General features: G+C 43.2%; 1 protein-coding gene across 3 annotated transcripts in view; it reads right to left on the bottom strand.

Moving 5' to 3' along the window:
• PLCL2 (phospholipase C like 2) overlaps positions 1-25964 on the bottom strand; it is a 325894-nt gene that overhangs the window by 207685 nt on the left and 92245 nt on the right. The window contains exons 1-2 of one of the 3 annotated variants that reach the window (XM_069088436.1): positions 21959-22102; positions 19838-20402 (exon numbers count right to left, since the gene is read on the bottom strand). In XM_069088436.1, coding sequence (XP_068944537.1) covers positions 19838-20149 — 312 coding nt within the window. In that variant the 5' untranslated portion in view covers positions 20150-20402; positions 21959-22102. Of the gene's footprint in view, positions 1-19837; positions 20403-21002; positions 21749-21958; positions 22103-25964 lie in introns of those variants that run through there. The other 2 variants (XM_069088437.1, XM_069088438.1) reach the window with 2 other exon arrangements.

The raw sequence follows: 25964 nt of genomic DNA, 5'->3' as shown, positions 1-25964 counted from the left end.
CTCCCTCCCTCCCTCTCTCCCCTTTCTAAAACACGATCCTTCCTTTCAACAGAGATTTCTCTTGACTGAACATGCTTCTCCCATCAGGAATACCTGGCTTGTCAACACTCATTCCTCTACACTGGGCTGCCTTTTACCTCCACTCTTTGGATCTGCCTCCCCTTCTTGCTTCTCTTGAGATGAGGGAAAACATCACATCTGTTGTGTCCCCTGTGTGCCTTTAATATGGTGGAGAAACTCAAGGAACTGGGTGACAATAGAATGGCTTTTTGGCCCTTCTTCCCCTGGAGTAAAAATGTTAAGGTCCCAATCTGTGACTTGAACAAAATCTTATATGTAAACATCTCCTCTGAAATACTTGCAGACTCCCTGGCAGTTCCTGGATATCCTCCTGATCCCCATATATCACAAACACAGATGGAACCTTATTTAAAATAGCCTTTTCCTCCTGAGCAGGAGGAAGCACTCCAGAGCAAGGGACAAATATTGGAGCCAGAGACTAATTAGTTTTGCCACTGTTTGCTCTGTAACTCTTGGCGAATCCCTGAGCTTTCTCAAATGGTGCTAAGGAACTCAAAAGACAAATGCAGATAGCTGAGGGTGACGGTGGGTCAGCCTTCAGATTCTTACCTAACTCTTCTCTTGACCATTTCAGAACAAAAACATCAGTAGGGAAAGAGACCTAGTACATCAATAAAACTGTTAAGGAAGGTCTAATCAGCCCTTATTCACGGCTGCATAAATAATGCATTTGCTTCATTTTAACAGTGCTTTGCATGTGAACAGCTAACACTTTCAAAAAACAAATAAATGAAAATGTGTTTTTCTGGAAAGGAAGAAAGAGGTGAGGATCATCAATCCTATTCGACCAAATACATCTAGCAGAAAAGTTTACAGAAACCATATTTTTTAAATCTGAACAGTAATAGAACAGAATATTAGTTTGCACAGCATAATGCAACTGAAGATCCAACATTTTACAGCTGTATCTCTAGATAATATATTATATCTACAATGCTAGAAGGATCTATGCATTTGTTAGCATAGGAATCTCTCAGTTATTAAATCAATCAACAAGACTGATTGTTCCAGGCTCTGGGGATATGAGGACAGAAATAAGATAGACTTGTCCTCCAGAATTTTACATTCCATCAGGAATGACAATTAAGTACATAAGTAAGCATATAAATAAAACATATACAAGATAATTACTTGGGGGTGGGGAAGAAGCATTAATGACTGGGGGAAACTCAGCCAATGTGAGAATACTCCCCCCTAACCCATTACAATCTGCCTGTGATTTAGCAGAAAGGTTATTCAGAGATGCTGGAGCAGAGACAGGCTAAGTTGGTCTGCCCAGGGTCACACAGTTAGTAAGTGTCAGAACCAGGGTTTAAAAGCAAGTTTTCCTAACTCCACATTCCTGACTTGCTCTACTAGTCTGTGTTTTCTCTGTTTTAAATACATAATATATGCTATTAGTGTAACAGGATCTTCTGTTTTTACTTTTACGTGAAGTTTGTGGTACTTCATTTATCTAGTTAGCATAAAATTTCACTAAATTGCCATGAGGTTGGGAGAATCAAGTTTTTCCATGAAAATTACTCCCCCCTTTTTTTCCTATAATACTGCTATACACCATAAAATGAAATTCATAGCTAAAACAACATAAAAATAACAACAACAATAAATACTTTATTTAAAATAGCCTTTTCCTCCTGAGCAGTGAGGAAGCACTGCAGAGCAAGGTACAAATATTGGGACAAATAAAAATAAACAAAAATAATGAAATTGGCCATTTAGACAGCACTCTAAGAGTTTTTAACCTTTTGTGTGTCATGGATCTCTGTGGTAAAGTCTGGGAAAGACTATGGACCCTTCCTCAAAACAATACTTTTAAGTGCATGGAATAAAACACTTAGGATTACAAAGAAAACCAACGGTTAGTGAAAAGAAAGATGTGTTTTTCTCATCCAAGTTCATATTTTCCCTGAACCCACACACCCCAGGGTAAAACCCCCTACTTTAAGATTTGCAAAATGGGTTACATGTATATCTCATTTGACTCTCATAGTAACCCTGTACAGTAAGAGCTATCATTATTCCTATTTCATAGATGAGGAAACTGAGGCTCAGAGAATTTAGTGGCTTTCCCATGGTCAAACAATTAATAAATATCAGGATCTCATTTGAAAGACCATTTCTCTAACTTCTCCTGCTGTTAATGGCATATGGCCATACCAATTCTTCTAAATAAAATTGAATAAATTAAGTCTTGCCCTTAAAAGAAATGTTGTTTTTCATATAGGATCATATAATAGATCCCTTTGAGTGGCTATCTACTCTCAATCAACATCAACCATTTGTGAAAAAGCTGCCCAAAGTTAGAGATGCCCCTTTGGCCAAGTTTTCTTTTTCTCTGCACAGAACAAATGAGCACAAAAATGGAACAAACCTTTGACCTTGGCCTCTTTAGCATTGTGCTCCAACAGCTGTAATGTGACCATGTGAAAAGATCAGCATTGACACAGCTGGCTCAGCAACACCCACATATTTCAAAGGGTCCCTCTTTATTTACCTGGGAGCAACCCACTCCCTGTAACAGATCTGTACTTAAAAGTAACAGGTGGCTTCTTGCATGGAGACACAAGGCACTTTCTCCTGTCTTGGAAGCTACAAATAGGTCAGAGGACTTTGTAAGTAATTTTGTAGTGTCTAAATATAAGTTGAAAATTCCAAGGACACACAAATGCCTTGCCTTATCAAAGTATGAAGGACAGCACCAGAATGTCTCACTTCAATTACACTGGGCCTGAGAAATGAGACACAGCCTAGGCAGAGAGACCCAATTCCTTGGACAATGCCTCCTTCCGAGACCAGAGGGGGGAAAAAAAGCCTTTTTCTGTCTGCGCCTCTCTTGCTTCCAACAAGATCGCCTGCTCCAAAAGGTGCAGAAAATAAAGACTGCTGGATTTTTCCATCATCATGTTAAGGAAGTAGATGAGAACATAGAAAGAAGGTCTGCTGAGGGTGGAAATGAATGAAAAATGTGGAGTAAGCAGGCCACCTGAAAAGCTGGCTCCCCTAACTTTAAAATGTATAAACTTAGAGTGTTGCTTTGAGACACTGAGACCCTGGCTGACTTGACCAGGATCCCACAGCCAGGGTCAGAGGCTGGATTTGAACTCTAGTCCAAGGTCAGCTCTTTATCCACATTGCATATCATGGTGGAATATCACCTCCCCACCCCTTCTCCCCAATATGCTAAGATTCCTTTTTGCAAAGTTACTCCCCCTCTTTTCAAATTTGATTTAGAAATCGGAGGCAGGGGGATGGAAGCAATGTGCTTCCTTACCTAAAAACACATATTCTTCTTTAGAACTGTATTTCCTCTCAAAATGAGAAAGCCTTCCTACTAAGCAGACTCGATTTTTCTGTGCTCTTTTCTTAAGAAATATTATTACAACTACTCTATTTTCATAACGTCTTGCTTCAGGAATTTCAAAGTTCTTGCCCAACCTTATGAAGAAGACTCACACCAACCTAATGAAATAGGTACACAGCCGTGTGATACTATTTCCCTCTTACTGGTGGGGACTGGACACATAAAGTAGTTAAGTGACTTCCTAAGGAGAAAGAAGAATGGACATGAAGCCAGTTCAGTTCTGTCTCTAGCCCAAGACATTCTCATTCTCTCTCTCTCTCTCTCTCTCTCTCTCTCTCTCTCTCTCTCTCTCTCTCTCTCTGTCTCTGTCTCTCCCCCCCCATCTCTCCTCCTTCCCTCTCCCTCTCTCAATAAGTAGATAAGACAAAATGAAGATGAGCTTTTCATTTTGTGCATTCCTGCCATAGCCCACTGACAACAGTGAACATACAGAAATAACAGTGTGTCAAAATTACGCTTGCTTTTGCCCTAGCAGGATTGTCAGACTAACTTGAATTTTGACTTTAGCAAGGAAAAACGAAAAGGTTACTTTCTTCAGAGCTACTGTCATTGCCACTTCCTAACCAAAGTGTTTGTTCTGAACTATAAGATCAAGATATCAGTGGTTCCTTTCTCCTGGTACCCTCACCTAAAGCAATCAAGTTTACATAGCATCTCCAGTAATGCATTTAAAATTATAAACTGTGGAGGAATGTAGCTGGAGTTGGGTAACGGGTCTATATACAGAGGTCAAGGAAGCCAAGTGAAATTAAAGAAAACCAAATACCAAAATTAAAACACCCAACAGGGTAATCAAATAAGGCAGAGAGGGGGATGTAGAAAACATAACTAGAATTACAAGAAAAGTAAAAGAAACAACATCAACAATTCAAAATAGGTCAAGTTTTTAGCCAACTTAAGAAGCAAAATGATATCTGATTATCATGGGGGCATACTGATGGGGGCTTAAGCTGTAGCATTAGAAAAATACCCCCAACTCTTCAGGGTAACCCTAGAACCCTGAGAGAGGAAAAAGTAGCGATGCTCTGGGGCAACCTTCAGGTAAGAACTCCCAAAGTCTGTGTTATATTATTATCCCCTGAAACTAATCCCTGAAAAGTTCACCCAAAAGAAGACCCAGCATGCATAGTAAGGCAATAAAGGTAGTGTGGTAATACATATTGGGAAGACTGCTGAACTTAAGAGTCACAAGACTTGAGTTAGAACTTCCAAGTCTTCTACTAATACCTCTGTGACCTTAAGCAGGCAGCTTCATTTCTCTGGACCTCAGTTCCCTCATCTGTAAAATGTCAAGTCCCTGTCAGCCTCCAAGATATTTCTGTGAGTCCTGTCCCAGAATGAATCTGGGGGGCAAAATTTTTCTCGGGACCAAGTATTTAAATGCACATATGTATTTCAGTGACACCATGTTAGGCATCCCCATAGTCCTCAGATGGTCTGACCAGCTGCTACTTGTGAAAAGAGCAGGAGACAGAAAAAGTTCCAGGGTGAAAAGGAGGGGAATGGTTTTGATGCTGTCAGTCAGGTTTAGGTCAAGGTAAGTTTAGAAGCAGCTGGGCCTTGATTGTTGGACTTCAAGTCAGGAAGACAATAAGCTCAAATCTGGCATTAGTGACTTGTTAGCTGACAATGGGCAAGTCATTTAAGCTCTCTGCCTCAGTTTCCCCATCAGTAAAAATATGAGTTGCTGTGACCATAAAATTATAGATATAAAGCACTTTGAGGTGGTGTTATTTATTTTTCAGTCATTTTCAACTCTTTGTGACCTCATTTGACGTTTTCTTGGCAGAGATGGTTTGCCATTTCCCTCTCCAGTCCATTTTACAGATGAGGAAATTGAGGCAAACAAGGGTTAAGTGACTTGCCCAGGGTCACACACAGCTAGTAAGTGTCTGAGGCCACATTTGAACTCATGCAAGCCTACATAAATGTCAACCACTAGAGCTACATAATTTTGTTTAACCATCTAATTAAAAAGATTTTTTTTCCAAGTCATATGTTCTTCTCTAGCACTGGAATTCCTTAAGAGTACAATGGCCAGTCCTAGAAGAAAGCTGATCTTTTTTGAATTAGCTTCCTAACTAAATATTAAGGATTCCTGAGAGCCACAAACTTTTTTCTTCCCAAGAGGATTTTAAAGTATTTTCTGCAAGAAAACAAAATGGCCTTTGAAAGACATGTGGTAAATGGTTCCTAACAAAAAAAATTAGGGTAGCTTTTGAACCAGTGCTTGCAACTTCTCTTTTAGGCCCCCAAGACAATGATACTAACTTCCCTCTTTCTGGAGACACTTTTCTAAAAGCTTCCTCCTTTTCCTCAGTTCCAAACCAAAATGAGTGAGAAGATAAAGTTTCTCATAGGAAAGAGGTGTGAAAGAAGGAAGGTAATGATCTAGGGAAAAAAATACAGCAAGCATGTGGCTCTCCAAGTAAAACAAGGAAGGCTGGGGAAAAGAAAGAGCAAGCAATAAGAAGCTATTTTGCAGTCAAAAACTGAAGACATGTTAGGCCATCTAAGTTCCTTAAGGGACAGTTTATTTTCTCCTTTTTTCCCTCTGTCTCCCTAGCACCAAGCACAGAGCCTGGAATGTAGAAAAGGATCCTTAAGTGCTTGGTGGACTGGACTGGACTCCAAATACATTACTCTCGGCCACAAAGGTTTGTGTGGCAAAAGGAAAATATCAATGGCCCACAACACTCAGGGAACACAGGCGCACCAAGGTATTCATTCATTCTAAGGCAATACAATCTTATCAAGTCAATATTGTAAGAAGCAAGGAAGCATTTTTCAGCTCAAGAGTAACACTGATGAAATAACTTACTTTTGCCCCCAATTGAAAGCAGCCTTGTAGATATTCTTCTGGTAAAGCAGCAACAGCAATAATAATACACCATCAAAAAAGAAAGATGATTTCTTTTCTTTGCCTATTTTTGCAGCATCAGAGCACAAGATGAAAAAATAATATAAGATGTTAAGGGACAGTGATATACAGTTAAAAAGTTCAGAAGACCAGGATTCTACCATCTCTGCTTTTTCTGCCCAGGTGACGTTGGGTAAGTCACTGCCTCCCCCACACCTCAGTTTTCTCAAATTGAAAATGAAGGAATTAGACCAAATGACCTCTAGGTTCCCTTCCAGTTCTAAATCCATTCTCCAGTAATCTGATTCATCAATCAATAGGTATTTATTAAGTGACTATTAGGTGTCAGGCAATGGGCTAGGCACTGTCCATTCAGAAACACAAAATGAAAACAGTCCCTGTAGTCAAGGAGATGTATGAAAGTTTTATACAACCACTAGTGTGAGCAAAGTTGAAAATTAGGTCTAGTCAGTTGAGCTGTAGAAATGAATAGGAAAAAAAGATTGGATCCTAGCTTTACTCATTTGTACTTGTCCTACAAGATGGTAGCATTCCTCCTAAAAAGATTATTCTACAGCCTTCACAGGAAATATATAAAACAAAATTTTGCATTAAATACCTTCCCTCCACTTAGTGTTGTTGTTACTGAGTCTTTTTTCAGTTGTATCTGACCCTTCGTGACCCCATTTGATGTTTTCTTGGCAAAGATACTGAAGTGGTTTGCCATTTCCTTCTCCAGCTCATTTTACAGATGAAGAAACTGAGACAGAGTGAAGTGACTTGTCCAGGGTCATGCTGCTTAGTAAGTGTCTGAGTCTTCATTTGAACTCAGGTCTTCCTGACTACAGGAGAAGGACACTGCAGTGCCACCTAGCTGGAGGCAAGAGATAACAAAGAGCACCAATAACCAAATGAATCCAGTAAGATTCAAGAAGAAGGCAGCATCCTCAGCCTCTGTGTGATCCCTTCAGAAAGTCTCTGCCTGGACTTTGAAGCACTATAGGAAAAAAAAATCACCAGACAGAGCAAAAATCATCATTTTCACAGATAAAATCTGTCTGCATCATTTCAAGTTCCTGCCCCTTCAGGAGTCCCAGAGCTCAAAAACAGAGAAAAGAGAATGGTTAATACAAAGGGTTAACCCAATTCAACCCACCAACACCTGTGGCTCCCACCTGCTGTGTGCTGGACTTATTGGCTCTCTAGCACTTAAAAGGGCAAGGCATGACAACTGGGGAGCAATGGAGGGAGTCTGGGGGTGGGGGAAGGGAGTTTCTACTGATGACTGCCAACAGAAGACTTCCCCTTCAGCACAAACTTCAAGCAGCACCTACAGTTGCCCTCAGTTTGAGATTTGAGGTTCTCCTCCTCTCTGTTTTTTTCTAATATTTAATTTAGATTGGATGGGATAAAAGCCTAGGGGCCCCTACAGCTGGACTCGGTACTTTCCATGCTTATCCCCTCACTAGAGAAATCTTTAGGACAAATGTCTGCCAGAACTGTTTGTCCTCAAATAGAGTTAATGTGGGGCTAAGTTCGGCCCAGAGCAGGTGCTTCGGAAACATTTCAGGATGAGCTTTTGTAGGAAAGAGGGCCACAAGGAGAAATGCATGTAGCCAAAACATGGAGGACCTTTCTGGTCTGAGTGGGGGGGGGGGGTGGAGAAAATCACTCTAGCAACACCCATAAACTGCATGCCCCCACACCCAAGAAATATTTGTTTAATTGAATATTGCTTGACAGTTACAATCTTCCAAAGCTGAATTTCAAAAGTTCCAAGAGTCAACAAGGTCTGTTCTCACAAGTCTAGGATTATATCAAAACATACAATGTCAAAACATTTGCAGGATTCTGTTGGCTTGGTAATTGGAGTGAAGAATCCACAGAGCAACTCGGGAGAGCCTTGACTTAAAGGATTCACACTGACCCTTACTAGCGCTTTCAAAAAGAGAGTGAGTATCAGGGTTTGGGAAAAGGGTGATTTGGAAGTGGGAGGGGAAGGGAGGTTCTCCCAGTGTGAGGCACTCCCAGCATACTGACCGCTCTGAGCCAGCCTGAAGGATAGAGATAGAAGAGGTCCTCTACCCCTCTGTGCTTCTACAAATTGTTCAAGGCAACAGAATCACCAATGATCTTCATAAAAAATACAAGCAGCCCTTTCCCGGACACACGCAGTCTAGAAAGCAGCCACTTCCTTCTAATCGAGTCGAGGATAACTGTTAGCCAACCACAATTCCATCTGTTCTTAGCCTACCACCGCTACACAGATTCTGCTGGCTGAATCCTAGCACTGGAGAGGTAGGGGCCTTAGAATTCATCCTGTATTTACACATTAGAATACAATGTCTACACATGCAGGGTGCTTACATTCAAAAATAAACTGTCAAAAATAGATATCTAAAAGACCTTACTTTTTGTCTATTAATACCTAAATGCTGCAGTATTACATAACATTTTTTTAATTCTGTTTTGCTAATATGCAAATACATGTGCTCAGCCGTGGCTCACAGCTAAATGTATTAATCAGAATGGTTTTGTGCCTCCCTGCCTGTGAAAGGGTTTTATGTGATCTCTCCCAGCTCCGAAGTCCTATGATTCCGTTATTAATCCTTTTTAAACAAAGCTGCTAGCCTTCTGTGACGATGCTAATATTTAGCTGCCATTTCCAAATCACCATATGTACATATGCCCAGAAAAGAAATCTGGGTATGGCCTCCATTGAGAGGTATTAGATCGTATAAATAAGCAGCCTGCATGGCTACCACCAGATAGGGGCTAAAAGACTAAAGTGGGGGGGAGGAGGGGGAGAGGGAATGAGAAAGGGCCACAGGTTTTAAGCCAACCGTTTTCCTGATACTCAAAAAGCCATTAATGTTTCAATTTCTTACCTAGTTCCCTTGGCCCTGCCTCCTAAAACACACACACACACACACACACACACACACACACACACACACACGAGTTAATGATGAATACACTTCAGACAGAGAAAAGAAAATTGTTTCTTTTTTAAAGGTGAAAACAGCACCTGGTCAATGGTGGTGGGGGGGAACTCTATGACTTAATATAGAAACTGGACTAAGGGCTTCTGAACCTTTTGGGTACCAATGGATATTCTTTGGCAGTCTAGAGAAGCCTGCAGAACCCTTCTCAGAACAACACATCTAAATTCATAAAATAAAACACATAGCATAGCGAAAGAAACCAAATGTTATTGAAAATGAAAATGTTTTCCCATTCAGGTCTACAGATCCTTCTTTGATCTCTCTACCCCAGGTTAAGAAGAGTCACGGGCCAATAAGGCTAAGTGAATTTCAGTTGAATAAGATCATAGGTGACCTACAAGGCTATCTTAAGTAAAAATTCCAAAGTTAAAATTAGTCTCCTAATTCAAGATGAGGAGAAACCATGGTTCAGATGGTTTACAGATTTATAGACTGGCAGCACCTTGGAGATCAGAGAATCCAACTGCCTCATTTTACAGGTGAAGAAATTGTGGCTCAGAAAAGTTGGGATCTGAACTCAGGTCCTCTGTCTCCAAATTCAGCGATCTTTCAGACAATCCATGTGATCAGTAAAAAGCTTAAACATTAATTGTACCTTGATTTAAAAATCCACCAAACCATGTAGTAAGTCCTATGTGGCCTTGGCGGTCTGAGATCTCAATTCAATAGTACAAAGGAAGAGGGCAGTTATGGCCAGTCAACACTTTCCAGAACTTTTTAGAAACCAAACCAACATTCCCATCCAAATGTTACTGGCACTGGACAAAACTCTGGCTTTGACTTAAAATGAAAAGTTTATTTATTTCCTCTTAATTGTTTCCAAAATACTGCAGATGAAAGAAACATTTCTTCTTTGTAACACAGAATTCCCTAAGGTAGGTCAGCCAGTCACACAGAGGCCTACTCTTAATCACCACCAAGACTGACCCACAGCAGTTGGAGGTTGGGCCAAACAAAAACTGGGTTCAAAAACTGGAAAACAACCCAACCTTTCTATTACATAAACTTTAGAATTGAGAGAGACCATTTATTCTAATCTCTACTTTTTGTAGATGGGCAAACTGTGGGGAAAAAGAGGTTTGTCACCTGTCACACAGGTTGCAAATAGCAAAGTAAGTCTTTGAAAGAAGGTCCTCTGGCACCGCCTCCAATTTAGCCATCAAAACAATGGTTCAGAGGATCTTTGGGCTCCTGAAATAAATGTGGGATAGAATGGAGGAGGAGGGAAGAAGAGAGAAAGGGAACATTTCTAAGTAATGTTACATACCAGTCACTGGGCTAAGTGTTAGGGATACAAATAATAACTTTTTTTAAAAAGTTGCTACCCTCAAGGAGCTTATATTCTAATGGGGAAGACAGCACATAAAAGGTAGCTGGAAAGGGGGAAGGGGAGGGGTAGAGAGAGGTCACTGGCAAAAGGGTGGAGAAATTCAGAGAATAAAGGGTCCAGCTGGGAGGGAGGTGATCATGAGCCAAGTATTTCATGACATGGTGGTCTGGCGAAGGACCTCACTGATTGGAAAAGATGGCCAGAGGGTGGAAGCATGTCCAGGGTGAGAAGTATGGACAGTGAGGAAGGGAGCTGGGGGAAAGGAAGCATAGCCTGGCCATGACCTTCTATGATTTTATTCTAGAAACTAAAACCCTAAGGACTAGAGATCAATTTGATATTATTACTACTCAGTGGTAAAAGTAGATGATAACACATACATGTGGATAGATATATACATACACATATATATGTTTGTGTATGTACATGTATGTGTATATTAATGTTGTACTGTATATAGCATGTGAATATGTGATGTATATGTAAATATACATGAGTATACATAGTATACACTCAGGTAGTGTATGTATACATATTTTGTTGTTGTTCAGTCATATCCAACTCTTAGTGATACCGTTTGGGCTTTTCTTGGCAGAGATACTGGAGTGGCTGGCCATGTCCAGTATACATACATACACACATGTCACACACACACGCACATTACATGAGAGCAGGGCAAGGCCTATTTGAGTTGCCTTTATATCACCCAAGCCAAATATAGTGTCTGGCACTTAACAATTATTTAATAAATGTTTGTGGATTGATTAATTGATGGAAGTAACAGATTTGAAAGCACCATAATATGTTTAAAAGTACTTTGGGAAATCCCTCCAGAATACATGCTGAATATTTCAAAAGTTAAGAATTTTAGAATAGGTACGGCAGGAAGTAAGGCATTCCATAGGATTAAGTATCAATCAATCAAGAAGCTTTTATTAAGTGCCTTCCATAAGCCAAGCTCAGTGCCAAAGTCATGCCAATGTGATGGCCAAAGAGATGAAAGGTTTCTGCACAAACACAGGACTTTTAAAAATCAGTAAAATTCTAAATTTCTTCAGATTCCTTAACCCTGCTTAAAAGTCCAAAAGAATGTAAGCTCCTTGAGAGTAGGGGCTGGTTTTTTCCTCCCTGTATTCGTACCACTATGCATTGTACATAGGGTTTAATCAAAGTTTATTGTTGAATTAAATTAATTGTAGAAAAATAGAACAATTAAACTGACCCAAAAACCTACTAGCTGGATGTCTTGACAGGCCTTCAAAACAGTGCTAGTAGAGAGAGAAGGGGAAAAACTAGTGGTTGAACTTAAAATTCACAAGAGCAAAACAGAAAAGGAGACTTTCAATGCCCTTACTGCTTTAATAACTATATTTGCCACTGTGGGTAACTCAAGTATAAAAAAAGAACAGAGGCTACTTAAGACCATCTGCCGTATATTTTGAAATAAGAAACTGAGCTGGCAGATTCAAGGAGGGCATATTCTAGGAAAATCGCTCCAGCATCAGAGTAGCAATATCCAGCTACAAAGAATCATAGGTCATTGTTTGTCATAGACTTGGTGAATATTTAGACAAACAAAATGTTCACCCCACCTGGAGGGAGAAGTGCTGAAAGAAGGAAGGTCTTGGGAAAGCAAAGGTGATAAGGAGTTTTTCAGTATCTTGTAAGATGAACATCGTCTAACACTCTTTTGAAAGCCAAATGCCAAATTCTGACCAAAATTCTTACAAGGGACAAAAATCAGCTTTTTTTCTCCTTGGTCTTTCCAATAATCCACTGGCCTGATCTAAACTGCACAGCAAAAGGTAATGGGAAGATTAGTGATTGTCCAGTGATATTTTCTGAACTAAAATATTCAGACTGGCTATTTTCACAGGCTAAATGAAAGGCAATATGCTATGGCCACAAGAGGACTGGATCTGAAATCAGAGATGTCAGTACAAATTCCTCCTGGATGACTTTGGCCCAGTCATTCAATCTTGCTGTCCTTCAGTTTCTTCTACTTTAAAATGAGAGGATTGAACTAGACTGCCTCTTCTCGCTTTAGATCAATAAAAAAAAAATTCCGTTGGCAGCCAGGTAGATAGAGCACTAGGTCTGAAGTCAGGAAGACTCATCTTCATGAGATCAGACACTTACTAGCCTTGTGGCCTTGGGTAAATCACTTAACCCTGTTTGCCTCCATTTCCTCATCTGTAAAATGAGCTGGAGAGGGAAATGGCAAACCTTTTCATATCTTTTCCAAGAATACATCAAATGGGGGTAATGAAGGGTCAGATACAACTGCAAAATGACTCAATAACAGTAATGAAAGTTTTTATGAAGTACTTACAATGGGCAAGGTACTGTGGAGATACAAAGATAGAACCTACAAGGTCACCGTCTCCAAGGGCCACACATTCTGCAGAGGGAATGGGCATGCACTTTTATGGGTATATATATAAAACATATGGTAATCTTGGGTAGGGGGAGACAATAGAATTTAGGAGGACCAGGAGAGGCCTCCCACAGAAACTGGTCCATGTAGAAGTTGGTGCTGGAGCTGAGTCTCGAAGGAAATCAAGGATTCCAAGAAACAACAGTGAGGAAGAATGGCATTCTACACAGAGGGCCCAGGCACAGGGATGAAAGATGGGAGGTCACCTGTGAAGAATACTAAGAAAGCTGGAAGGTCTATGACCCTACGGTTTATGGTTATACTAAAACAGAGTCTGAGGGCTGTAACTAAGGCATGGTGATCAGGGCTTCTCCACAGGGCCCCAAAATTTAAAGGGTCAGTGATAGCAGGTAGAAACAACTAAGCTTCACACCTAGTCAGCAAGAATCATTCATTAAATTACTAATGTGAAAGTATGTCTAATAACAATGTACATGTAGAGTGTTTATCAGATTAAACGTCATCTTGGGGAGGCAGGTGGAGAAAATTTAAAACTCAAAAGCTTATGGAAATGAATGTTGAAAACAGCACCCATCTTTCCCCTCCTTAAACAGTCCCTAAATTTAGAATCAGAGGTTTTAGAGTTGAAAGTGGCCTTTGAGGTGTCATCCTAATAATCTCATTTTACAAATGAGGAAACTGAGGCCCCAAAAGGTTTAAGTGATTTACTAACTGTCACCCAGGCAGTATGTGGCAGGACCAAGATCTGAACCCAGGTCATCTGGCTCCAGGTTCAATGTGAATTCCTGCGTACCAGCTGCCTCTAACTATATACCATGATCCTGACCATCAGTGGCCAATTCCTGTAAAGCTGGCTGGTTATGCCAATTTTAGAATTCTTCTGCCAGTGGGTCCACTGGCTGCCAGAAACAGTAACACTACCTAATTTCCAGCTCTCTGCCTATATTTTGTAGCTTTCTAGCAAGATTTCCAGCTAGAGAGAGAATTCAAGCTACAACTTTGGCAGAAGGGGAAGGGGGAAGGGAAGAAACATTTATATAGTGCCTACTATGTACTGGAATGCCTAGTAGGGCACAGTTAATTTCACCATGATATAAATGGAAAAAGCAGGACCTGAGTGTCTAAAGCCAAATTTTTTTGCCAATATTTGAAAAAAAAATAATGCAAAATACAATTAATTTTTGGAAGCCCAAGGAATTTAATCCACAAGTATGAAATTCTTATTTTTCAAAAAGTTGACAGGCAAAGTATCCAATTAGTTGTACTCCTTCTATTAGCAAAAATCACCTGATTCTATGAAGTGAATAACTAATGTAATATATACTAAAATATAACTTTTTCTGAAATTGGAGGTTAAATGCAGACCACAGAATTTAACTTCACATTTAATATTAAATTCTTTAAAATGTTTGAAGACTGAACTGAATCAAGAGTAGGAAACTATCTAAAAAATTAAGCCATGGAGGCAGCTTAAGTAGAGCACTGACCTTGGAGTCAGAAGAACCAGAGTTCAAATCCAACCTCAGACACTTACTAGCTGTGTGACCCTGAGCAAGTCACTCCCCTTGTCTTAAAAAAAAGTCACCAGATTTTAAGGGGGAGCTAGGTAGCACAGTGAATAGAGCACCAGCCCTAGAGTCAGGAAGACCGGAGTTCAAATTCAGCCTCAGACACTTAATCCTTACTAGCTGTGCGACCTTGGGCAAGTCACTTAACCCCAATTGCCTTGCCTTCCCCCCTTCAGAAAAAATTAAACAAAATAAAAAATTAAGCCAAATTATCTGCTTTAAAATAAAAATGGGAGCACATCTGAGTATTCTGATTAAATAAATGAACTATGGGAAAGGTGAAAGTAATATTTTCACCTAAAGATTCCAGAAACTGGCCCATTAACAGCTCTGCTAAAACTCCAGGCACAAGACAGTGATTCAAAATCTGAATATGTCATGGAGTCCTGAAACAATTTTCAAAGACTGGAGAAAAAGGCAGACATTACCAGTGACTAGCCCTCTGCAGCTATGGAAAGATCAAAGGTAGAAGGACATGCTCACCTGCTGACATTTGGGATTTTTAAAAACTAGACTGTAAGCTCCATGAAGCACAATGCCCACTTCCACCTAATAACATATTCACAATAAATGTCTATTGAGTGAGTGAAAGATGCTACTTATAAGGGCCTAGACCTGCTTGTTTCTTTGCTGGAAATAACCTGCCTGTGCTACAATATCCCCCTTGTTGTCTACAAAGCTGGATTTACTTCTGGAAAAGCAATGTTCAAAGATAAATGTATTCCTGTTCAATCTGTAGCATCATCACCATTTGTAAAATGTTTCTTCTACTGAAAGGTATCTCCCTGTCTTCTACCAAGCAATCAATCAATAAATTTATTAAGCTCCTACTATGTGTCAAAGAGCGTACTAACTCCTAGGGATGAAATAGAAAAACTGCCCTGCCCTCAAGGAGCTTACAATCTAACAGGAGAGCCAAAAAGAAAACAAATATATATCTTTTCCAGTTTGGTTCCGGTCCTATTTTGTATCACTCCCCATTAATGCATACTACATTCACAGCACAGCTGAGCCATCAGCTGAAGCAAACATTCTACCTCTTTCTTCCTGTTTTCCTACAGGTCATGGCTCATGCCTGGAATGGACCCCATCGCTGCCTCCCAGAATCTTTAGCTTTCTCTAAGTCCGCACAGGAGGCACCTCCTCCATGAAGCCCCTACCTCCTCAAACTATCTGATATTGGCTTACATATATGGGTAGGATGTAAACTCCTTAGAGGGAGGAACTGTCCCAGCACAGTTTGGTTTTGGTGTGTTTGCACCAAAGTCCTATGTCTAGTCCACACTCAGTATGTGTTTGAATTGGATTTAATTGAATTCTTTTACTGCTGTTCTCTGCTTACAACTTGAGTTATAAATTCTTACTTTCTCAACTTTCACCCCATCATCTTCTACCTATGTGACTTTGGACAAGTTGGGCCTCAGTTTCCTTTTCTGTAAAATGAGGAGTTGGACTAGATGACCTCAAGGATCTGTTTCAGCTTTATATCTCTGCTGTTATATGATGACAGCTTCTTTCTTATATATATATGGATTTTTCTTGAACTTCCAACTTAAACCTATCTTATTTCAAAAATGGAAACTTTTCATTCCATTTCCATGAAGTGTTTCCAGATTTTTTTTCTTAGGAAAACAGCTTCCTAAAATGCTAATCTTGCAAGCCTTATCTTGACTACCACACCAAAGAAATCAGCAAATAAGTCATTGCAGCCATAGGCAGCTACTTTGCTATTAACTCCTTGGCAAGGCCCAAGTGACTTCATTTACTCATTCATTCAGCAAGCATTTTTATTAAATGCTCACCTGCCATTAGACACTGTTCTAGGTGCCAGAGAGGTAAAGACCAAAAACTGAAACAGTCCCTGCCCTCAAGGGGTTTGTATGCCGTTAAAGGGGAAGCAACATGAACCCAGAGAAGGAAATAAAATATGTGTGAAGTAGATACAAAATGATTTCCAGGAGAAGGGAAGGGACTGGCAAGTCAGGTGAGACCTCCTATAGGATATTACTTGAGTTGAGCCTTGAAGGAAGGTAGGAGGGATTCTAGATGGCAGAGAGTGCATTCCTGGCATGGGGAATGATCTACATATAAAGGCCAGAAGACTGAAGCTGGAATGTCAAGAACAGAGTCAGGTAACGTCATTTTGGCTGAAATATGGCATACATGAAGGAGAGTAATGTGCATTAAACCTGGAAAGGCAGGTTTTAAATGCCGTGGGGGTTATATGCTACACTAGAGGTAATTGGAAGGCACTGGAGCTTCCTGAGTTGGAAAGTGACATTATCAGACCTATGTTTTATAATGATCAATTTAGTAGTTGTGTAATTGGACGTATTGGAAAGGGAAGAGACTGGAGGCAAGAGAACCAAGTACTTGCATTAGTCTAGACAAGAGATGACGAGGCACTGGATGAGGGTGGCTATAATTCGAGTGGAGAGAAGGGGAGGTATCTGGAGATGTTATGGAATTACAATCACCAAGATTTGTCAATTAGGGTATAAAGGAGGAGGGAGGAGGAAGAGTCAGGATGGCCAGAAGGTCACAAACCTGGAAGGATGCTGGTACCCTTTATAGGAATGGAGGATTTAGGAAGGAGGAGCACTTGGCAGGGGAGAGATAACGAGACCTGTTTGGGACATGTTGCAGTTAAGAGATGTCCATTAGGTAGTTTGTGATCTGGGACTGGAGCTAAGGAGAGATTAAAACTAGATAGCTAAATCTGGCAATCACCTGTGAAGAGATCATAGCTGAACCCTTAGAACTACTGAGATCACCAAGAGAATTGAGAGACAGAAGAAAAGACCCAGGACAGAGCCCTGGTTTGTCCAAGCTCCAATAATATTTAATGACTCCTTCCCCACTGACATATAAGAATGAAGATCTAAGGATGATGAACTAAAAAGGGTCAATCAAATCACCTAGAGGAAAAAAAATCTTAATTAACACAAGGCATTAGAGTCTAGTAAAGTTCAAAAATGGAATGTATCCTCCTAGAACAGTATTAAGGAATTATACATCAAGGCAACAACATCCACGATGTGGGGGGAGGGGTACCTTAATTTCACAAAAAAGGAAAATTACAGGATAATAAGAGCACAGCTCTACAATTAAAATGGATGAATTACAAAATCATTTTTAGAATAATATGATTAAGAGATATAATGGAGCCCTAGTCCCAAAATGAGAGTATATTTTGAAATTAAACCATCCTTTTCCACTGTGCTGCCAGGGTCATGACTTTAGATGTCACTTCTGACATGGTCCCCATTTCACAGAAATTGCCCACAAATCCAAATCCTGTGGCAATTATTTTCATCATCTCTCATAAATGCAAAAGTGTCATTCGTTGATATTTTAAATTAAATGCAGTTCAAAAATCCAATTGGGATAGCACAAAATTAAGCCTACAGTCAGGGTAGGTTCCAAAGGACGCAAATGATTTTAATTTTTAAAAAATCTCACCTACAAACAATATCAAAACAGCATCCCAGGACAATTTGCAAAGGAAAATCAAACAGTTAGGTAGGCTAGCAACTTGTTTGTATTTTTGAGTCAAATTTCACTAATGTAAATACCACAGACAAAAAAAAAACCAACCACAAATATTTGACAACCAATAAAAGTAACTCAAATTACTCAGTCAATGTTATTGATTTGTATGCATGAAGGAAAGCAATAGCTATCATTTCAATCAACTTCCATGGAAACATCCATGAGTAAAAATGCCAGAGTAAAGCTCTCTGAACCACCAAAAATAGAGTTTGGCATCTCCCTCCAACTCCAAAGTATACGCCTCAGATAGTTAATGCCTAAGGTCCCCTCTCTACCCTTCGCCCAGACACAGTCCAAACAGATGACACAGCGAAAATCAGTTTCACAACTGCCTGTTATATGCAGTTGTACTGTGGTCAGTTTCCCTGGATCCTTGCAGAAGTCCATAAGTGGGTCAGAAATACTTGGAAGATGTTGTGCAGGCCCAGCTAAACAGAGAATCTCACCCTTGGTTCAATTCAACTCCCTCTCAGTTGCATTGTCTTGTTTTCTCCTGGCCACTACCACCCTCAACCCCCAGCAGACCTCCCACCCCTCATTTTATCAGCAGCTAACAAAAAGCATCATTTCAGTGACTAGAAGGGTGGGCACAATGCTTATTAACTGTATTTCACTGCTGGCTGTCCTTGTATTCCCCTTGATTTTCAGAAATCGAGATCCTCATATTCTCAACACAACTTTGGAAAGCTCTTGCCCTCATCACAGCCCATCAACTGGGTATTTTTCCCCCTTTCATGCTTTGTAATATTAGAAACACTTATTTTTACATTGCAGACCGAAATGGAAAATTAAACTGAAACCATAACAAAGTGAAGAGCTGTTAATAGTACTTTTTTTAAAGCAAAAAATACATCTCTGCCCTCTACCTTCCTCAACCAAAACAGCAGTGTTGCTTTGCTTCTCTCTTCCCTTTACAAAAATCCACATTAAAGGCAAAAAGAAAACCGAGAAAAGAACTGAAGGCCTCAAATCTATCTAGACAGGTTAGGAAAAAAATGTCTAACTGTAGTCTTTTGGATTCAAGGAAGAGGAAATTTACAGTTGCATGAGGAGTTCTATTCAGAAAACCTACTCCTCTCTTCCTGTGATTTTGTGATTAGAGACCTTATCCCATGCTATGCATCCATTTCCTAGAAGGAACTAGTAAACACAACAAATTATCCCTAACCTCTCTCCCCATTCCTCCCTATCCAGACTGGTTCCAGGGCCATGCTTTCACATAATTCCTGTGCATTGAAAATGCAATGGAAAATCTTCTGGGTCTCTGTCACCTGGCCCAGACTAGCATCTCAGGCAGCACTAGGAAAGAGTAACATACAAGACAGGTGCAGGCCATGACTCTTGCTAACATGGGTGACTGAGGCCACTACTCGCCCCTCAGGCAGGTCCCCATGCTCCTGGCTGAGCCAGTCAGCCTTCACAGTGTTGACTCTCCCTGAGCAACTGAAACACTCCCCATCACCTTCCTCTGGGCCGTTCCTGCACTAAGGGACCCTCATCCAATCAAAGCATTCATTCTCTAGTCTGTTCTTTGGCTGGCCAAAGTCCTGCTTGCTACCTCTTCAACCCACCAAGGGTAGATTTCCTCTCTGTGACCTTCTGAAAAAAAAAAGGAAACCCAAGCGACCCCTTGTCCCCTTTTCGTGGTAGGCTGAGGTCAGTGTCATTGGGCTGCTTACCTTGATGATGCTACTTCTTCGGGGGATGCCCCCTGGCTTGTTCTCCCGCCCCACTGCCGGGGTCCCCAGGGTAGGGTGGTTTCCTAGAGAAGGGCTGATGGGCTTCCCAGTCCTGGGGTCCTCCCCTAATACCCCCAGGGTGCAGTCTCCGTTGGAAACCCCACTGCTGCTGTCGTAGCGTGCTCCACCACCTCCTCCTCCTCCGCCGCCTTCTCCATCTCCTGCTTTAAAGGCCACCTTTCCAAGGACAGGTCCTGGGGAGGTAGGCAGGCCCCCAGCGCTGCCGGCGGCCCCCCGGTCAAAATCTGCCATCAGTCCCCTCCGGCAGCAGCAGCCCAGGACAGGGAGGTCCTTCTTTCACTCACTCCTGCTGCTGCCGAGGGGCTGCTGCTGCCACTGCCTCTCTCGCTGCTGCTGCTGCTGCTTCTGCTACTGCTGCTGCTATGGCCTCAGCCCCTCCTCCTCTGACTGCCGCTTCAACAGCTTCTTCCGCTTTTCTTTTTAATTTAGATTTAAAATGTGTGTGTTTTCGGGTCTGCCTCCTTCGGAGTTACAGACCTAGAGGCTGAAAAAAATAAAAAGAAAAGAAAATGTCTTCATTGCTGTTCGCAGCAAATCGCAGGCTTTCAGCACCTGGGAGAAGAAAACAGTCCCTACACACACTCCGAGACACGCAGGCAACACATCAAAAGCTGACCATCTCCCCTTGCTGCAGGCTCCAAAAATAACACCATCCCAAATGCTACACTCTCCACTCCCAGCCCCACCCCCACGAAGGAGAGGAGAAGAGGGGCTAAGGAATCCCTGCCACCTTCTTTCTTCCCCCTTCACGCACAGGAGCCCAGCACACACACACGCCTCAGATCCTCTGCCCCCAAGCCTATGGCTGGCATTTCTGCAGAAAGATATCCCAGCGGCTGCTTGCTGGGGCTGGTGTCTCCCCATCAACCGCAAGGCTCGGGGTAAACAAACAAGTTACAAGGAGTACATCTCTGAGAGGCGGCCGGGGCTGGGGAAGAGGCCGCCCCTTGACCTTCCCACACCCCCTCCCGTCTCCCAGGGCTCCCCCCGACCCCTAGGTGGGCTGGAAGAGAAATGGGGGGGGGCGAGGAGGGACTGCCCTGCCGGGGGGGGGGGGCACTCGCCTGGTGGGTAGTTTGCTCACCGCAGTGACATTTGTAGGGCGCCTGTCCGTGTCACTGAGACACCCGGCCGAGAGCAGAGAGACAAGGTCGAGCTGGGGCACTGAGTCGCCGGGGGAACTTTGGCTCGGGGCTTCGGGGCTGGGGGTGCCAGCCCTGCTGCCCTTCGCTCCCCAGCCCTGCTCCAGAAGCCAGCCCTGACTCCCTCGGAGCTCTCCTAGACTCTTCGCTGCCCCCTGCAGCCACTACGCAGTCCCAACCCAGGGGCAGTCAGACAGACAGCTAGCAGCAGCGTGCCTCTGGTCCCGGGGCTCCTCATCCCTCCTCCCCCCTTCCGCCATTGTCAACACCTCCTCCGGTGAGCCCTGTGCCCCCAAAAGCCAAGACGTGAGGAGGAGACCAGAGGGGAGGTTCCTTCCCTTCCAGCCTTCCCAAACATTCCCATCTCCAAACTCAGCACAAAACGCCAGCCCCCGGGGCTGTGATGGTTAACTCCCTGCATGTCGCCCACCAGAGTACCACTCCACACCACTCGCCGCTAGCCGTCCCCCTTTGCAGCCTTGGGTCCCAGCCGCTATCCCGTCAAATTACCGCGGGCCTTCAGCACCCTGCTCACTCCTGCCTGGCTGCTAGCCCACTCCCCATCTGCTCCACTTGGTCCTTCCTCCTGCCACCGCTTGCCCTCGTGCTCTCGTTCCAATCAATCTATCCCCCTGCCTCCAGCCTGTCCCTATGCACCCCTTCCCATTCATCCACCCCCTGGCCTCTCTCTCCCTCCTTCCCTCCCTTCCTCCCTCCATCCATCCATCCCCAGGCTCCACACATCCACCTTTCCCCTTCCTTCCTTCCTCCCTCCCTCCATCAATCACTCCTGCCCCCGGCCCCGCCCTCCCTCCATCCCCCAGCCCCGGTGCTCCCGCTCCCCCCAGCAGTCACCGACCCCAGACGTCTCCCCGCCCCTTCCCCGGCCAGCACCCACCTAGGGGCCGCCCCCTTTCCCCCGCCGCCGTGCGGGGTCTCCCGCGTCCCTCCTCTTCCTCCCGCCGCCGCCGTGGCTGCTGCTGCTCTCCCGAAGCCGGATGCACAGAGCCCGGTTCATCTGGCTGCGGTGGCCCCCGCGGCTGCTGCTTCCCCCCCCCCCCCCCCCCTCCTTCCTCGGGCTCCCTCCGGGGCGGGCGCGGAGGGCGGAGGAGGCAGCCCCTCCGGCGGCGGCGGCAGCGGCCCCTGGAGCAGCAGCAGCAGCGGCCGCCGCGGCCCGAGCCCACCCGCCCGCCTCCCGAGCCGGGACGCTCTGCGCCCGCCCGCCGGCCGTCTGTCCGCCCAGCCCTCGGGCTCCCTGCCCCCAGCCTCGGGCCCTCCCTCCCTTCCTTCCTCCCTCCTCTCCTCCCCTCCCCTCCAGGGGCGGTGGGGAGGGGGGCGGGCACCTCCCCTTCCCCGCCCCCGCCCCCCTCAGCTGCAGCTGCCAATCAAACAGCCCGGGTGGCGCAACGACGGCGCCCGCAGACCTCCCTCCCCACTGCCCTCCCTCTCTCCCTGAGACCCACACCGGGGCCGTCCCCTCCCTGCCCCGCCTTCCAAGGGACGCGGGTCCCCGGAACCTTTGCTAGGAGCCAGCGGGGCTGGTTGCTAGGAGAATGTGCCTGGAGGAGCCCGAGATCCCGGAGGCGCGCAGGATGGAGTGGAGGTGTGGGGAGCGCACACGCCCCCTGGACTGCCCTACCGAGAGCCCCCCACCCAAAAAAAAAAAAAACTCCCAGGTCCTCTCTTTTTCCTCTGCTCCACACCCTTCTCCCCATCAAAGAAGTGAACTCGTCCTTTTGGGAAGGGGGGAACCTTTGAGCAGCTGTTTCTCATCCTTGGCCCCCTCCTCACTTTCCCAAGTCTTCCAGGTGGCTCCTCTTCCCAGCTGCACCCCCACCCCCAAGCCCTTTGGGTCTGATCCGGGTCACGTTCACTTATGGCCAATAACTGATACTTGAGGGAACAGGATTAAAGAAAAGGAACCTTTTTCACTGGTGAAAATTGTGAATTGATCTATCAGCATTGTAATCTAGTACCCTTTGAGATCAGGTTTGTCAGGATTAGGGTACAGTCACGGGCCAGAAACTAACCATTCCTCCAGCTGAATGCAGAATGTCCTAGCGAAGAGGAGACAACAAAGCATGGGCTGTTCAAACGTCTCTGGTGTTGCATGCACAGATAGAAAAAAGCCACAAAACAGAGGTTCTTAACCTGAAGTCCATAAACTTGGAACTTGCAATATTTTGATAACTATTTCAATAGAATTGGTTCCCTTTTAATCCTATGTACTTTATTTATGCACTTTAAAATATTCTGGGGAGGAGGCCAGAGGCTTCACTAGACTACCCAAGAGGTCCATAACACAAGAAAGATTTAGAACCTCTGCAATAAGGCCGAAACAAGCACGCAACTAAAGGTATTTTCTCCTGTGCATCTTATGCCTCTGAAGCCTGAGACAGAGCAGGATTCACAGAACACTCAAGAGGCAGCTCATAGTAAGAAGATATAGATCTAGCCTGAAAAAAACTAGGTTCAAGCCTGGCCTCTAACCTGTTGGCTTTGGGATACCCACCAAATCGTTCGACGACTCCATGCTCTAAATTAAGAGCCCAAGATTATAAATTGCAGAGAAGACACCCACCTGCATCAGTGGAGGAATTTTCCCCACCTGGAATTCCCTATAGCAGTGAAATCTCAGTTCCTATCCCTGTCCTTATGCTACTATGTAAAGTTTCCTGCCCTGGGATTGATCATTACCAACTTTGATGTTTAAAAAAAAAAACTTTTGGCAGATTATAATTTAGCCTATCTGTGTGGTTCTGTTTATTTTCATCCTTTTCTTCCTACTGTCCCCCACCCCATTGTTCCAGTGTTCATGGGAGTTAAGCTGGTGAAACCCCCTCCACCGGGACTCATTGACTCAGGCTCATGAAGGTATATTCATGGGACATCCAGGAACCAGAGGGAGAAGCATAATGGAAAATATTTGAGTAAAGGTCAAAAGGGAGAGAAACAAGTGATTTTGTTATGGGAGTATCAGAAACCACCTAGACAGAAAGAGGAAATAGGGGAGGAGTTGTGAACCATCATAAGCCTGTCACAGAGGTATGATCGAGCATGATGGGAAGCTTCAATTGTGAGGTAGCTAGGTGGTGCAGTGGATTAAGTAAGAATTGGGCTGGACTTAACAGCTATATGACTCTAAGCAAGTCACTTAAGCTTGGTTTGGGTCAGTTTTCTCATGCATAAAATAGGGATAATAATAACATTTATGTCGCAGGGTCCAAATGAGATAATTATAAAATGCTTAGCACAATACCTGACCCATAGGAAATAGTACTATGTAAGTGCTAGTTATTGTCATTATATTTATTATTATTATTATTATTCACACATAATAATAATAATTATTATTGGAGCTCATTCTCTCTGCCAAAAGCAGAACATTTAAAAACTCTTTGATTTGCCTTAGTAATTATTTCATCCTTCAATGGTAGAGAAACCAATGAGGGAAAATGTATTGTTTGGGGGAGGGGGGGAGGTTGTCTTTTTTTTTCTGGATCTGATCCTCAGCAACAGGAAGGAACTGGTTGCTGGGGTGGAAATGATGGGAATCCTGGGAAGGCAGTGATGCTGACTCCATGCTAATGTTTGTGAAAGAGAGGTAATCTAGGCATGGTTTGACAAGCACCCTAGATTTCAGTAAAGCAAATTCTGAAAGGTTCAGGAGGAAGATAGGAAAGATCCCGATGAACAAAATGCTTCTGGGAAAGTCAGCCCAGGAGGGATGGGAGAGTAAAATTCAGAAGAAATAAAGTGAAACAATTCCTATCATGGGATTTGTCTAAACTAAAGGGACCGATGTAGATGCACAGGGAACTCACCACCAACACAGACTTTCAAGAGAAATGTACAGAAGCAAGTCAGGTAGCAAAGGACGAATATAAGGGAATGGTACAATCCTGTAAGAATACTGTCAGGAATGCTAAAGCTTGGGATGACTGACCTATGCTTAGAGAGGGAAACTAAGGACAAAAAAAAAGCATTAAAAAAAAAAGCTATACTTAAAGAAAGAAGAAGATCAAAGAAGAGGTAGGACATGGGGGGCGCGGAGGGCCTGGGGGCAAAAGATACCTGACAACAAAAAGAAGAAAAAACTACTCAATTCTTATCTTAATTCTGGGTGTTTTCTGCAAAGGGCCTTTTTTTTTTTTCATTTTATTCTTGGAGAGAAGATGGAGAAAAATGGGTTAGAAGATAATATAATCCAAAGAATTCAGAACTGGTTGGATGGTCAGATTGAGAGTCATTTTTCATGGTTTAAAACCAATGTGGCAGGAAGTCTCCAGTGGAGTACTCCGGGGATCTGTGCTTTGAGAGGTCTGATATTTTTATTAATGACTTGAATAAAGATATAGATAGTATCCTCAGCCAATTTACGAATGGCATGAAGCTAGGATAGATAGCCAAATACACTGAAAGACAGAATAGGGAGGCAAAAAAAAATCTTGACAGATCAGAGTATTGGGCGAAAGATGACATTCATTCTTCTTTAGTCACGCACTCCTACACAATCTATGGTTTCAATGGGGACAAATTCACAAGTATAAGATGGAAGAGCTATATTAGATAGTACCTGTCCTGAAAAAGATCTGAGGGTCTTAATAGGTTTCAAGTTCAATAGGAGTTAGTGTGAGTCATCAGCCAGGAAAGCTCATTTTTTCTCAGATTTCACTGAAAGAGGTGCGACTTCTAGGAACAAAGAAGTAGTTGAGTCAAGTTAAGTCAGTAGGCATTTATGGTCCCAATTGCCAGAAATGCATACAAAAGCAAAAAACCAGTCCAAGCTTTCAAGGAACTCTCAGTCTAAAGGACTGCCTCACCATACTTTGCCTTCCTCAGATCTCTCCTGGAATGCTGTGTTCAAGTCTGGACACCAGAAGGACTAGGGAGCATTCAGAGGA

Source organism: Petaurus breviceps, unplaced genomic scaffold (assembly GCF_028583685.1).
Source record: "Petaurus breviceps papuanus isolate PSGF00001 unplaced genomic scaffold, PetGlider_PUasm1.0 185, whole genome shotgun sequence".
Lineage (NCBI taxonomy): Eukaryota > Metazoa > Chordata > Mammalia > Diprotodontia > Petauridae > Petaurus > Petaurus breviceps.
The sequence above is the reverse complement of the archived record's forward strand: the minus strand, read 5'-3'. Positions and strand labels throughout refer to the sequence as shown.